Source organism: Stenella coeruleoalba (genome assembly GCF_951394435.1).
Source record: "Stenella coeruleoalba genome assembly, chromosome: 16".
Taxonomy (NCBI): domain Eukaryota; kingdom Metazoa; phylum Chordata; class Mammalia; order Artiodactyla; family Delphinidae; genus Stenella; species Stenella coeruleoalba.
The window spans coordinates 25,154,944-25,169,370 of record NC_137162.1 but is presented as its reverse complement, the minus strand read 5'-3'; the positions used below and the strand labels follow the sequence as shown (position 1 = coordinate 25,169,370).

The 14,427-nt window shown below is 56.9% G+C and overlaps 1 protein-coding gene across 8 annotated transcripts in view; it reads right to left on the bottom strand.

The window, feature by feature from the left end:
• The window catches only part of SH3PXD2A (SH3 and PX domains 2A), a 243,186-nt gene that overhangs the window by 12,747 nt on the left and 216,012 nt on the right, over nucleotides 1-14,427 (bottom strand). For 6 of the 8 annotated variants that reach the window (XR_013824408.1, XR_013824409.1, XR_013824410.1 and 3 more), the window contains 5 exons: nucleotides 13,344-13,427; nucleotides 8,148-8,265; nucleotides 4,214-4,551; nucleotides 3,066-3,115; nucleotides 289-408 (listed from right to left, as the gene is read on the bottom strand). Coding sequence is in view for 5 of the 8 variants with exons in the window: in XM_079901013.1 (XP_079757139.1) it covers nucleotides 289-408; nucleotides 3,066-3,115; nucleotides 4,214-4,551; nucleotides 8,148-8,265; nucleotides 13,344-13,427 (710 nt within the window). In the remaining 3 variants the exon portion in view is untranslated. The remainder of the gene's footprint in view (nucleotides 1-288; nucleotides 409-3,065; nucleotides 3,116-4,213; nucleotides 4,552-8,147; nucleotides 8,266-13,343; nucleotides 13,428-14,427) is intronic. The other 2 variants (XM_079901014.1, XM_079901011.1) reach the window with 1 other exon arrangement.

Genomic DNA, 14,427 nt, shown 5'->3' with positions numbered 1-14,427 from the left:
AACTCAACCCCAGAGGCCCTTTGTTTCAAAGTGTCCCCATCACGAGCTCCTATAATATGCTTTGGGAAACGCTGCTGTGACGGCAGCTGGGTGGAGACAGGAGCCGTGGGTTCTAGTCCTGGCTGTGGCACTTACTGGCTTTAGGCAAATTCTAATCCCTGTGGGTTCTGTTTCTGCACCTTTCCTGCTCGCCCCTCAGGAATGTCGCCAGCAAGACATAAATGGGAAACACGGGGGGTATCTGACCATCATGAATTATAACCCTCAGCCCCATGGCCCAAGGCTCACCTCTGCCTTCTGTCCGCCTCGAAAACTGATCCCATCAGAAATGCACGACTGGAATTCGGCAATGGTGTAGTACTCCACCTCAACAGAAGGGGGCTCTGGCGGCTTAGGCAGCTGGAACCCCTGAGGCAGAGAAGGACTCAAGTCAGCGAGGCTCACCTGATCAGAACCGTAACTGAGGTGAGTGTGGCGGCTACACCAGGTGGAGAGCAGCTGACCTGAGGATGTATCAATCACCTGAGTCTCAGGGTGGCTCACCAAGAGACCACTCTCCTGATCAGGCTAAGAACACCTAGGATTCGCTTGAGACTTGTCTGAGCTATGAAAATGATCATCTAAGTAAATTTCCACCCTTACATCTTTGGAATCCAGTTTTCAGAAGCCTCAACAGCTAGGTCCCAAAACAAAAGTCAAAAAGCGGAGAAATTGTTGTAACAAAGCCCGTGCACACTGCCCCCTGGGAGAGGAGAGCCATGTCCTTGAGTCTCAGGTGAAGGGCCACCGGGGTGACACCTGACTGCAGAGGTGGGGTGGGTGTAAGGGGGTGTGGGGTTGGTCAGAAAACCCCTTGGTCTGTCATCGTGATGATGCCAAATGGTTAGGCAAGCACGGAATACACTCAGGATCCTTTGCTCTGGGGTTAGGTAGAACGCGCTGGGCAGCCTAAATGCTTCCTAGATGCTGGCGTGTCGATAACTAAGCCTGACATGCAAGCAAATGTAGAATACAGCCACAGCCCATGAGCTGTGAGCCTCATTCATTCACTTGACAAATGTTTGTTGTGTGTCTACTGGGTGCCAGACTCTGGTCCAAGGCACCAGGCATGCAAGAGTGAACCAAAGGGACAGGACAACCCCCTTGCCCTCGTGGAGAGGACATTCCAGCTTCAGCCAGTCTCTACTCCAGCCAACATGGCCTTGGCGCCTCCCCATCACTCCCAATATGGCCTGGTATCAAACAAAGGAGTTAAAATAAAACAATCTTATAAAAAAGGTACACGTGTTTGGGAGGCTAGAGGGGGGGGGAAGCAGCTACAGTGTAGCAGGAAGACCTCAAAAGGTCTCTGCCTGCAGGTGGACGCATGTGGGCTCCAGTCCCAGCTCAGCAATTCACCAGTTGCGTGGCCCTGGGCAAGGCCCTTGCTCTCTCTGAGCCTCAGTTTCCTCATCTGTAAAATGGAACTAATAACAGGGCCATGAGATAATGAACATAACTTCTGGTCCAGCCAGCGGCACAGGAAAAGCTCTATAAACATAAGCTGAAGCCGAACGCTCTTCCTGAAACGCCACCCTATTCCTCTTACCCTGCCTCGTCCTTCAAGGCTCAGCATGTTCTAATCCTGCCAGTCACAGCTGAGCTGCCTCAGGTCAGAGTGAGTGAAGGGTGCGGGGGAGGCTGGTTTTGAGGGACCAGGTCAACTTTCCCTGCCCTGGTGGCTGGCTCTGCAGCCGTGCATGCGCACAGAGGTGGCCCAGGTCCCGGCCCTGCCTGGACCCCCGCGGCCAGGTGGGAGTCGGACGGACCTAGCCGGAAAGAGCAGCTCTGCCCTAGCAAGCCCTGCTTTTGGCAGGTGTGGAAAGAATTACCCCATTCTTGCCAAAATCAAGTCTGCCTGAAAATAATTAGCTGGGGCTGAGAGAGATGAGGGGAGGGGAGAACTCGTTCAGTTGTGTAAAATGGGAGGAGAAACAAGATAGAAAACTCCAGTGGGGCTGACGGCCAGGGCCAGGACGGTCCCATCTCCAGGGGCCAAATCTTCAAAAATCCTGTTTAGGGAAGGCCAACTCTTCCAGTGACGGCCGCTGTCCACCCCCCTGGGGCGGATGTCACTGACCACAGTAAATCTTGCGGCTAAGCCCAGATGTGACTGCAGAATCCTTGTCCACACATAGTGCACAGAGAGCTGACAGAGGAAGTGGAAAGTCGATGGCCAGCCCTCTGCATACACCATCTCATCCCATCCTTACAACAGCCCTAGGAGATGGCTGGCACTGTCCCCCTCTTATAAATAAGGAAACTGAGGCCTCTGGAGGGTAAGCAACCTGGCCAGGGGCTTGCTGTTTCTCAGTGTCAGAAACGGAGTATGAATCCATGCCTGGCAGGCCTGAAGCCCCATTCTTTGCACTGCATCCCACTGCCCCAGATGACAGTTCTTGGTTCTAGGGCTCTCGGTCTGCCACCTCTCACCCAAAGCCCCAGCACCCTGAGTGCACATCCACCTCCGTGGCGGTCTGGATGCCAGGAAACCTCACCTACAGGCGCCACAGACCCCAGCAGCACTGAGCCTCTTTGAGCTTCAGCATAAACAAGTCCCTGCCATTTACCACCCTCCTCCCCGGAGAAGATGCTCACTGGTCTGCCCTGCGCCCTCCCAGGTTCTGGCATCCACTGGGCACTCCCGGGCAAGGAAGGCAAAGCTGAAAGTCTTCCAGGCTCACATGGACAGCAGCCCTATTTCCCGCCCCTGGCAATGCCCCGGCTGGACACTCTCGCCAGCCAGTCTAAATGTTTATGTCTGCCAGTGCCGTGGCTGGGATGGATTTATTTAGCTTTAGAGTGCAGTGTGTTTTCGATTAAAAACTGTCCAGCTAGGCCCCAGGAAGGCTGGGTTCCCCAGGCTTCCCTCCCTGCCTCCAGCCCCACAAAGCTGGAAGCTCCAGCATGGCCCTGGGGAAGCCCTGGACCAACAGACTCTGCACTGAGACAGCCAATTACTGGGAGCTGCTACGGGGCACCCAGGAAAGGGAATGAGAAAGAGAGAAGAAACTGAGCACACATACCAAGCTGGACTCTCTGCGAGGTGGAGGCCTTGTCCTGAGGTTCGGGGAGCCTAGAAGAAGAAACAGGGCTTCAGAAATCGCAGCCAGACACAGTGCCTTCCCTCCCTTCCCTGGGTGTGATCTCCTGATGCTGGGAAGTTCCCGCTCTTTTCCCACATTTATGAGGAACCCATGCTCTCGGTCACCACAGGCACGAGAGCTGGGCTTCTTCAGTGGAAGTGAGAGATCTTTAAGCTTCCTTAGCTGTGTTTCAAGGGGATCCGTGAACCCCCTAAAATGATGTGCACAATTTCAAAATGTACAGACAGAGGGGCTTTTTTCAGGGGAAAGGGTAGATAGCTTTATCAGATTTCCAAATTTAGGAGAAGAGACCATGTCTGTTTTTTGCTCACTACCAAATCCTTGGAAGCTAGCACAGCGCTAGGCAAGAGGAAGTACCCCCAAAACAGCTCCCGACTGGCTGCTCAGAAGGTTTCAGGCATAAAGCTAATGTAAGCTCAGAACCAAACTAAAACACAGCTTTCCTCCAGATTTTAAGAATGGCTGGACATAAACAGAAGCTGGTCTCATAATACAGAACAGTTTAACCCTCAATCCGCAGGCATCCTTGCCCCAGAGATGCTAGAGATCTGGAGGGGCCGGCAGCTGGGTTTCTCCTGTACGAAAGGAGGAGATTCCGGAAGGATGCTGCTTAAAAGTGCTTGTGGAGGGAGGTACAGTCACCCTTCCGAGTGTCTTAGATTTCCGGTAACTGGAGGAAGACGACAGGGAGGAAGGGGTAAGGCTCAGCAAGATGATCTACAGGCTGTCACTCATAGAGCAGCCTTGCACTCTGAGATGTGAGATGTGAGCACCCATCTCACAGCCCAGGTGACCTATCTGCAGAGTGACCGTTCGTGATGCTACCAGCTTACGTATGCATGCAATTTATCTCGGAGGAGTGGAAGGAATTGCCTTGTCCATGCTTGTGATTAGCATAAGACAAGCTGGCAAAGCGAGCCTGGGGTCAGGGGTCAGCCTACATCTCAGGAACAGAATAATATGGGGATCCTGCACACACCCCGACCCCCCTTAGGCTTTCCTTGCACCTCACGCCCCTTCTCTAAAGAGCTGTGCGGCAAGGACCCGGGGATCAGCGAGGTTCTTACTGATCTGGGCCCTCTGAGGGGCAATCCTGGCCACGGCTGGGGAGCCCTGGGCCAGCTTGGAGACGGTCCTCTCGGGGACACCCAGGGCGCTGCCGTTGGAAGCATTGCAGAGGATGGGCAGGCTGATCTCCTTCTTGGTGATGGGGGCCTCTGGGGCCTCGCCTTCAGCTGGGGTGGTCTCCTTGTCCCCGGACGCCTTTTTGTTCAGCAGGTTGCTGATCTCCATGATGTTCCCGATGATCTCCACTGGGCCTGCCAGATTCTTCTTCCGTGCTGGCAGGTCATCCTTGGCTTTCTTCAGGTAGGATGCTGGTGCCCAGCCCTCTTTGCCCAGGTATCTGCAGGGAGGAGTGGGACATGGCATCATGAGAGCACCCTGTCCAGGCCCCAGTCTCCATCGGGCCTTGCCCAGCTGAGCTTTCTCTGCTGCGCTCTGTAAGACACTTGGCAAAGCCACTACTCTGGAGAGAACCGGAACGAGGGCCAGTGGAAAGACATCGGGAACACCACTGCTTCCTCTCTGTCTCCTAGTTCTTTGCCTGATCCCTCTTGGTGCGGGCTCTCATTGTTTGCAACGTCGGGCAGACATGGGACATTGAGATGAGAAGATTCCTCAGATTTGGGGTTGCCTAAAAGGTAGACTTTGCAATGGCCTACAAGCTCACCACAGCAGAGGGCAATTCTAGAGATAAGAAATGAGAAGGTGTATAGAGTTAAATGCCCAGTCAGAAAGGGAAGTATGATCAGAGAGGTGAAGAGGCAGCATAGGTGAGGGTTAGGAAACCCGAGTTCTGGCCTATGGTACTTCGGACAAGTCCCTACCCTGGAGCTCAATATTTTCTCTTCTGCAAAATGCTGGGATAGAGTAGCTGTAAACATTTATCCAGAAGGATAGACATATTGAGACCAACTAGGAAGACGTGTATAAAGAGTGAGTGGCCAAGTGGGAGAAGTGTCGGCACCACTGCAGGAGGAGCAGACGGATCAAGTTCACAGAACAAGTCCACAGACAGACCAACGCTAAAGGTGACGTTTCAAAGCAGTGGGGTCAGGATGGCTTATTCAGTGAGTGATCTGGGGATGACTGACGATCCAGTTAGGAAAAACAAGTGAGACTCTGGCCTTACAACCGTATAGCAAACTTAAAAACGCAAGTCGTGAATATTTGCTTAATCTTGGGGGCTGAGAAAATCTTTCTAAGTGGAACTCCAAAGGCAGAAACCATAAATGAAACGACTAAATAAAGCACGTGACTGGATAAAATTAAAGCCTTTGGTGTGGCAGAACGAAAACAAAACGAAACAAAACCCCAAACCCATAAACAGAGCAAAAGGCAAATGACGGGGCCGACTTAATTTCAGGGGATTTGCTGACTTCTGAAAACAAGTTTTTCCCTTTTTCCCTCATGGTGTTGAGCTCCTACCCAAACCCACTGAGAACTTACTTCCTGGTCCAGCAATTCCTGGCCAATGCCCTGCAGTCTGGGGTGCAATGTCCCCGCCTGCTCCCTGGGACACATCTGGCTCCCTGGAATGGCTCCTCCATGCCAGATGTCTGATAATCCCCGGCCCCCCTGCCTCCCTGATCTGACCTTGTTCTTGGGGGCTCATTAGGTAGGAGGAAAGGAAATGTGAAAGTTCAAGTTTCTAACGTGTTTGAGCTTTGCTGGAAAGTTCAGGTAGGAGGTGGCTTCCTACGTTCACGTCACATGACTGTGCAGGCAGGCTGACCCAAGCTCAGCCGTCTATCCCCGTTTTGGGGCTTGGAAGGCAGACATCAGTGAACAAACGGATGGAAGTCAGGGAGCTGGCAGACAGAAGCACAGAATTTCAGGGCTGGATGGAAGCAACTAGTAAAGATACCTAATCTTACATACACCAACAACCAAGGCTCAGAAAAGCAAAGCAAGTAGCAGAGGGTCACACGGCTAGCTTTTGGCAGCATCTGGCCCAGAACTTGGTGCCCTTCATCTTGTAAGAAAGATGAGGAACCTGCCAGCCACTGGGAGCACCTGTGCGGAGATGGGGCGCGAGGTCTCCTGGGAGTGATGGTCAGGACTGTGCACTGTCCTGAGGGCTCCCATTCTAAACCCTGATGTGCTCCTTCCATGTTACATGGATAAAATTAGATTCCAGGCAGGGAGATGCAAGTGAATCAGGAGAGGCTGTGTGTGTTTGGGTCCAACTCTGCTCACATCTGCTTTCCAGCTCTGGAGCACGGAATGACTCCAGAGGGAAGCAAACTGGAAAAGGAGGATGGGGAGAGAGGGAGGGCACGTGTGTGTGTGTGTGTGTGCGTGTGTGCGTGTGTGCGTGTGTGTTTGGCGGGGGGTGGGGTGGGTGTGGGTGGAGAAGAAAGACAGGAAGTAAGGATCAACACAGAGCCTGGGATGCTGGGAAAAGGCATATTTAAGGGGGTGTCTGGCAGCCTTCTTAAGGTGGAACCTTTTCAGCAGGGTTTTTTCAGTTGCAGCTCCCACCGGCTGAATGGCCAGGCCATGGGGACAAGAGCTGACTAGATGGAACCAACTCAGAGTGATTTTATTGGTTATTTTAGAAAACTAAAACACCCAGCAGCCTTGTAGAAAACCTCTGGGTGAGTGGTTTAGGTTAGCAGCCTGCCAGAATGTTCACTGGCCTTCCCACGCAGACTCGTGGTGGCTGGATTGTGGGCTTGGCTCTAGTTTCCATTGTTTAGAGAACATCAAAGCCTAGGGGTAGTGGATTTGGGCAAACACGCCCAGGCACACACAGTCCTGTCCCACCTAACGGGACAGAAAGGGACACCTCAGCCCGCTGACTGGTGTGCACAGGGCCGGGGGCAGGGGCGCTATGTCCTGGCAGGTCACTCTAAGGTTCAATCCCATGTGGCCAACGACCTTCATCCTACCCGTCAGCACAGACCAATCTGAACACCTTGTGGCATGCTGTGTTCTGAGCAACTGTCTTGTGAGTGCCCCCGCCGCCTCGGCCATCTGTGCCCTCGGTGGGGGACAGCTCTGAACACGCATCCTACCCACAGTGGGTCTGGGGTTCCCAGGTGTGGTGGGCTGGGGAGGCGGTCCCCAGAGCCCATGACAGGGACTCTCTGTCATCCGGCTTACAGGCAGAGAAGAGAAACTGGGCAAAATCATCACAGCGGAGCTGCTTCTGAAGGACCCAGGAACACTTCCTGGAAACAAGCCCCTCCTGCGGGGGGTGCTAGCCGGCCTGGGAGCCCCAGGGCAGAGGGGTCTGGGGGGCAGGACCTGGTAGGGGAGAGGTGAGTGAAACCCACAGGGTTTAGTTTGCTTCCAGGAGTATCAGGAAGCTGCCCACTCCCCTACTCACACCCCCGGATGGGTTTCTCAGCTGGGAAGTGTGATTAGGCCCAAGGAGAGTGAAGGGCAGAGCAAGAGGCCTCTGAACTAGGCCTGTGCTCAGGCCAGACTTCCGCCCCAGCTCTCTCAGCCACGGAAGCCAGCCCTGCGGAGCGGAACAGCCCGGGCCCGAGCCTGCATCTGTGGGCAGCAGGGGCCGCCTGCTGGGACCTCGGCAAGGCCCGTGGACGCCAGCACTGCAGGCGGCCCGAGCTGCAGAGCACGCCAAGCAGCCACGGTCGGACACGGAAACCCAAATTCAGATGTGCTGGACCCTCTTGACGGCTGCACGGGAAGGGACTGCACCACTGCCTGCGAGCCGAGCCAGGGCCCCTGTGCGCCGCTGGCTGTGGCTCAGCCTCCGCCTTATGTGTCCCGGGAGGGTGTGTGCAAGAGGAGCGCTCTCTGTCACGGCCGCTCAGCCTCGCGGTACTGAAGCCGTCAAGCCAGGCCGTGGGTGCACAGCTGCTGTCAGGACTGACCTGCCAGCTGGTGCCCTCAGCCACTCTGCTGCCCAGGGCCAGCCTGGGGGCCGGGGTGGCAGAGAGGCACCTTGTCCTCTGCTGGGGCTCTTACCTGATGTACCACCAGCCCTCCAGATTCTTCCGGATCACCTCCACGGTGACGCCCTTCTCAAAGCCAATCTCGTCCTTGCTTTGGCTGGTGTAAGGCTGCACAGTGACGTACTTCTCCTCTGTGGGTGGTGGGTGAGGCGAGAAAGCACAGCTATTTGAGGACGGGGTACAGGTCCTTTGTCCAGCCTCCTTCTCCCCCTGGCCTGGCCTCACTTAGTTGGTGGCCAAGGTGTACTGCATCAACCTCTGGCTTTTCCAGCAAAGGGAAGAGAAGGGAGCAGGCCTCACAGCTGTGCCCTGCATGTGCCAAAGCTGGCCAGGGCCCCAGGTGGCCTTGCAAGCCCCAGGCAGCGTAGAGCTGGCTCTCCCAGCCTCCCAGTCCCATAACTGCAGACAGGCTGCCGGGGCCTGGAGTCCTCAGGGTCCCAGAAACTCCCTGGGCTGAGGGCAGGGCCATGAGGAACCTGGCCCTCCTGGGGCCCGAGTCAGGGAGTCTGAGAACAAACCCAGGTGTCCCCTCAATGCCTGGAGGCCTCAAGGCAAGCCCTCTCCTTCCTGAACATGCCATGCGTCCATCTATGCCCCAGACCTGCTCTCTCAGCCTGTCTCCCACCTCAAACCCTTAAACCCCTCCTCTGCCCAACCTTCTGACAGCTCCAGGGACACCTCAGCCTCCCCTGACCACTCATCTGCTCGCCTGATCACATAACTTCCCCGAGAGGATGCTATGGGCATGGTTATGTGCCCTGTTAAGGGTCCAGGGGCCAAATGAGCAGAGGCAAAACAGTGCGGCACAATCAGGCGGGAGCCCTGGGGGGGACTGAGTTGACCACACAGCTCGGTGGAGCCCCTCTGGGAGCTGCCTGCTCTGGTCTTACAGTAGGATTGCACGCCCTCTTCTGGGCTCCCCAGGCACTGGGAGAGAGGCACCATGGGGAGCTGAACAGGAGCGTGGGGGGCAAGTGTGGGGAGGCTGGGAAGTTTGTGTCTTCCTGGATTCCTTGGGCCTCTCTCCTGGCAGGGACCCTGTGCCTCCATGGGAGTCCCTGCTCAGGCCTCCTGTCTGCTGGGGACCGGCAGACCCACAGCTGGCCGGCCACAGACACCCTGCCTCCTGGGAGGAGAGTCTCCCCAGAGGAATAGCTTGGGGAGGAACACCCAGCCCCATCCATCCCCTCAGCGGAGGATAAGCGGCAGAGATTGGCACACCCTCTGGGAGGGTCACCCTGAACCTGTGCTGTCCTCTCCGACCTGGATTCTCCCTGGGGGCTGAGACAGTGCCTGGCACACAGTAGGCGCTGCAAAGGGACTATGGAGTACATTGATGAGGACAAAGGTGTGTTGAGCCGGGGCACCGAGGGGGAGACTCTCTGAGCTCAAAAGAGCAGGCTGCTGGCACAGAACAGCTGGCTCTGAGACGGGCGCTCCCCACCCCCCAGCTGGACCCTGCCCGGCAGCCTGCCCAAGCCTCTGGCAGTAGTGGGGGAGAGGGCAGCTGCCACCCTAAGCCCCTGCTCAGGAGGGCCATCTGTTCATTCTTCCCTAGATTATCAGGGTCCCGTCTGCGGCCCTGCGCCGGGCGGAGATAGCAGCTCCCTCTGGGGTGGAGACAGCTGCCCTGCCAGGCCGCAAGGACAGAGCTGGCAGGCCGCTGGCCGAATCTGCAGGCTGCCAAAGGGCAAAAGGTAGGTGACGCCCCACGGGAGCCTCCACAGCTCAGCACGCTCTTCTCAAATGCAAGCCTTTCTCGGCGTCAACTGGCTCCTGGAAGCTTTCAGATTCCAACCCAGCCATGCTGGGGCGAGCCGCCAAGACCGCCTGAGAACCCGGCCCTGCCAGATTCTGACTCGGGCCTTTGAGAAGGTTCGTGTTTTATAGTCCAGCCCCCTGCGCTCCCGCCTATTCCTGGTCTCGCTCCATTTTCCAGTGGGACACCGTAAATCCTGGCCCGGGCGGTGGCCGGAGCAGCAGTGCCGGGCCCCAGGGCCCCAGGGTTCTGAGGCTCGGGTGAGCCGAGGCCTGGGCTCCACATTTTGCCTTTGCTCAGTTGGGCTATTTTTAAAAGCCTGTGGTTCATGCAGGAAGCCATCATTAAAGTTTCCCTGGGCAAAGTCACTTTTGCAGAGAAAAATTACAGCCTATCTCTTGGGCAGATCAGAGGAGCCCTTCTCTGCCCCACGGCAGAGGACAGGGCCTAGACTGCTTCATGGGGGCCAGGCCCCAGCACCAGCCTCCCCAGTCCCCAGCGTGTGTGCTGAGGACAGAGCCCCGAGGGCCATGTAAGCATCCTGCCTTCCCCTGCCCCTCCTGGTGGGCAGAACCAGGGGCGTCCGTCTTACTCAGGAAGGCTGAGCTGCTCCTGCACGAAGCCCTCTTCGTGGTGGCCCTGGGGCTCATGGGAACGCAGATGTCTGGGAGTTTACGCTCCCAGGAAGAGAGCTGGCTGGCTTGGAGGCTCGTCCTACCCTGGCACCGTAGCTTCTAGGAGGTGAGAATTCAGAGCCCTGGTCCCAGGCAGGACAACTCCTCCAATTGGCCTGTTTGGGGGCTCGGTTTTCCGCCACGTTTGGCTTGGACGAGGAAGGTGTGGGTTACCTCTGTGTGGCCGCGTGCCCTGTGGGTCTCAGCTCCCTCCTCACAGGTTTCCCTGGGGGAAAGCAGAGGCAGTCCCTCCACTGAACAGGGGCCACAAACCCCACCTTAGGGGGCCAGACAGGAGGATGCCCAGACTGAAAGAAATGACCTTGGCGGGGGGGAGGGAGCTGAGTCATTTGCGTTGCTTGGGGTCTCTAGAAGAGATGCCCCTTAGGAATCAAGTTGAGGGAAGAGGCCCAGGAGCTCTGGGGGCACCTCTGGGCTTCTGGGAGGCGCTGATGCCATGGTCACTCCGATATACCCTCGGAGGATGGTTGCCACCTCACCCCAGGGAGGGCTGGCCAGGCCGCCCACGGGGTGGGTAGGTGGCCGGGCCTGTTCTGGTTTTGGAAGCAGGGGCTGGAGAGCCCTGCAGTTTCCAAACCACAGACGCCTCCCCTTTCCAAACACTTTCCCCTCCGTCAGCAGTCTCCCTGGCTCCCCTCCCAGTCCCTACAACTTACCCAACCCCGATGCAAGAGGCTTTTTGATTCCAGAGGCCTGGTTGGCTCTGGGACTGGGGGAGTGGAGGCCCCGGGGAAGCACTGCTTTTCTCTTGTCTAGTTATATACGACCCACTGCCTGTTCCCCCCTCGTCAGCTCGGCTGTTTGCAGCGAAGTTTCTCCCAGCCAACTTCCTGCAAGTTTTTCTTGGCTGCCTGATTTAACTTAGCCCTAATTTAACTTAGGGCTAAGACTGGGAAAGGATGTTGTTTAGGTCTCTTATTCAAGAGAGAGAAGTCGTGGGCCCGCATTTGCTTACATATTTACATATGTGTGGCTGGCCATAGAATTATGCATTCAGTTGGGTATCTGTGTCTACTTACATCATGTTATGTTTAGAATCGTAAATACTGTTGCCGATATACACGTGGTATAGGAGTTATGTATACGAGACCGCATACGAAGCTATACGTGTACTTGGGGGGTGGCTGCAGAGGTGTACCTACGATGTGGTTGTGTGGATAATGCATCTGTGACTGTGTAAATAGTGCAAACGTGGAATGGTCTACGTGAGGGTGCGTAAGTGTGTACTGTGAGTGGCTGTGTGCACGGGACCGCAGACGTGCAGCTGTGTAGGGCCTGGATGGGCCAGTGTACCGTGGCCACACCCGTGGCTCTCGGGGTTGTGTGCCGGCGGTCATGCTTCACCAATTGAAGTGTCCGAGAGGCCATGTGGTTGTGGAGACAGAGGTGTGTTTGGGGTTCAGTGTGTGATGGTGTTTGGAGCAGATGTGGGAGGGGATGGGGACAGGCCAAACCTTCCACCCTGCTCTTTTTCCAGGCCAGGGTCCCACTCTCCTTTGCTGCCAAGGCTCAGGGCCGCTTCCCCGCCTGGCCCCCAGCTATGCTGCCCCACCCATCCTACCTCTATGGTGCCTTTGCTTCACATTCAGCCTGTTCTCTCTGCTTCCACGACTTGGCCCCCTGTCCTGCGCCAGCACCCAGGGTCCACCCCACACTCCACCCTCGGGACAAGCTGGGCCCCTCGCAGCCCGTGCTGAGCCTGATGCAGAGCCAGCCACGGGCGGTGGCCACCCCTGAGTCCAGGCTTGCTGCTGCCTGGGGCTCGGGGCAGATACCAAAACAGGGTCTCACAGTCGTTCAGGAACAAGCTTTGGGGGTAGGGTGCGAGTCATGGGGCATCCCTGCTAATTCTGGAAAAGCCAATGCTTATGACACCCTTCCGGCTGTGCCGTCACTGTCCGGAACACATACCCTCCACTCTCCTTGAGGCAGGAGAGATGGGCCACCCACTGGCCTTGGGGCTCTGGAGGTGTTTAGAGGTTTGTTCAGAGGCCTGCCCCTCATTTCCCTGCCTCACAAGCTCTTGGATGTTGGAAAGGCCCTGGACTGGCAAACGCCTTGGTTCCTAATCAGCGTGTATGGCAGGCCAGGGGCTTCCCTGGAATAGTCTTGATCAGGCTGAAATCCCAACAGCTAGTGCTGGGGCTGCTGGAGCCCCCAGCTGGACCTGACCCCACCATCAGAACTTGTTGAGGCTGTGCCCTGGGGCCTGGCTGTGTCTGGATTTTGCTCCTTCTCTAGTTTCCCTGGAGCTGGCTGAATGAGGAGATTGTGAGCTGCTCCTTCTTCCTACTCTGTCCCTAAGTAATTGCTAGAATAGCTCTGGCCAAGGGAACCCTTTCTCAGAGGAGGGAGGCAATGAAGGGCAGGGGTGAGGGGACGGCCCAGGCAGAGACCCAAACACGCTCAGTTCTCTCAATCTGAAGCTTCAGGGTAAATGTGGCCTTTCTTAGAGTCCAGCTGCCCCCATAATCCTGTCCTAAGTCCCATGACCCCTGCCCCCAGGACGCTGGCCAAAGACAGAGCTGCCCCCATTGTCACCCCGATTCCCAAGCGGCCCCTGCGCCCCCCTCCCGCCCCCCCAACCCCCCCACCCCGCCGCCAGCTAGAGTAGGTGAGAGGAAAGTCTGTCTGGTGAATCTGGGTAAGGAGGCCACAGGGCAGAGAGAGGCAGAGCCCGGGAAAGAGGAGAAGTGTTAGTGAAAGAGAGAGAGGCAGCAGCTGTGGGTGAGGAGAAGCCGGCCCGCATCGTCACCTCGGCTGTGCTGCCTGTTGACCATCCCGCCCAGGGTCCACCGGCGATCCAGGCGCCGCAGATGGGCCTTGCGTCTCTTGGACACTGGTGTGGGAGATAGCGATGGAACACACAGCCGACGGGAACCGGCGGAGAGAATGGACATGAGGATGAGATGGGATGGGTGGGGAAGGGATGGAGGGGGGGAAGGTTCGCATCCCCAGGTCTTCACCGCCTGGACTGAGCCCCGGCGGTACATGCCTGCTGGAGGGGCGCGGATCTGACCAGTGGCGGCGCTGGCAGGTGGGGAATAACTCAACCAAAGCCACATTGCATGGGTTATGCCCCCGAGCCTGGGAGGGGCTAGGAATTTAGAATCCCAGCAGCTGAGAGGGGAGGAGGAGCCTTGGCTCCAGCCCAGTGCAAGGACGACCCTTGGTTGCGGCCCTAGGGGGAGGACATGGCTCCCACCATTGCTGGGCAGTAATGGTTCCCAGGAGGGTGTGCCCCACTCTCCACCAGGGCTCACATCCACCTGTTCCCCTGCCCCCACTCACTCAGCAAGTCCTGCTTGTGAACCTGCCACCACGAGCCAGGCACTGCGGGTGGAAGAATAAATGTGCCCAGCAGAGACTTGGGGTCTCTTCCTTGGGGGGCTTATAACTCTCACCATCCTGGGTTGGTTTATGTCTTTGCTTTTTCAGTCACCCCCAGTGGATCAAGTCTGTTGAGGGCTAAGACTCTGCATCTCTGCGTCCCCAGGGCCTGGCACGGAGCCTGGCACGGGGCTGATCCTTCAGAAATGTTGCTGAGTAAAGCACACACAGTAGGATGCCCCAGGCCTTGGTCTGTTCCCTGCTCACATGCTACCCACTGTTTCTGACAACGGAGGCCCTGCCGCCCAGCTTTTCACGGCTCCACACTCCTCTCATCTGCACAGGTCCTCTGACTGCTATGGACCAGCTCCACGTGCCCCCCGCCTTCCTATGGGACGCCCAGGTGCATCAGGGGCCCCCACCTCCTGGCACTGCAGAAGGAGGGTGCCAGGCTGCCCAGGTCTGGGGGAGGGAGGCCAGCACTTAAGAGTCAAACTGCCCTGACACAA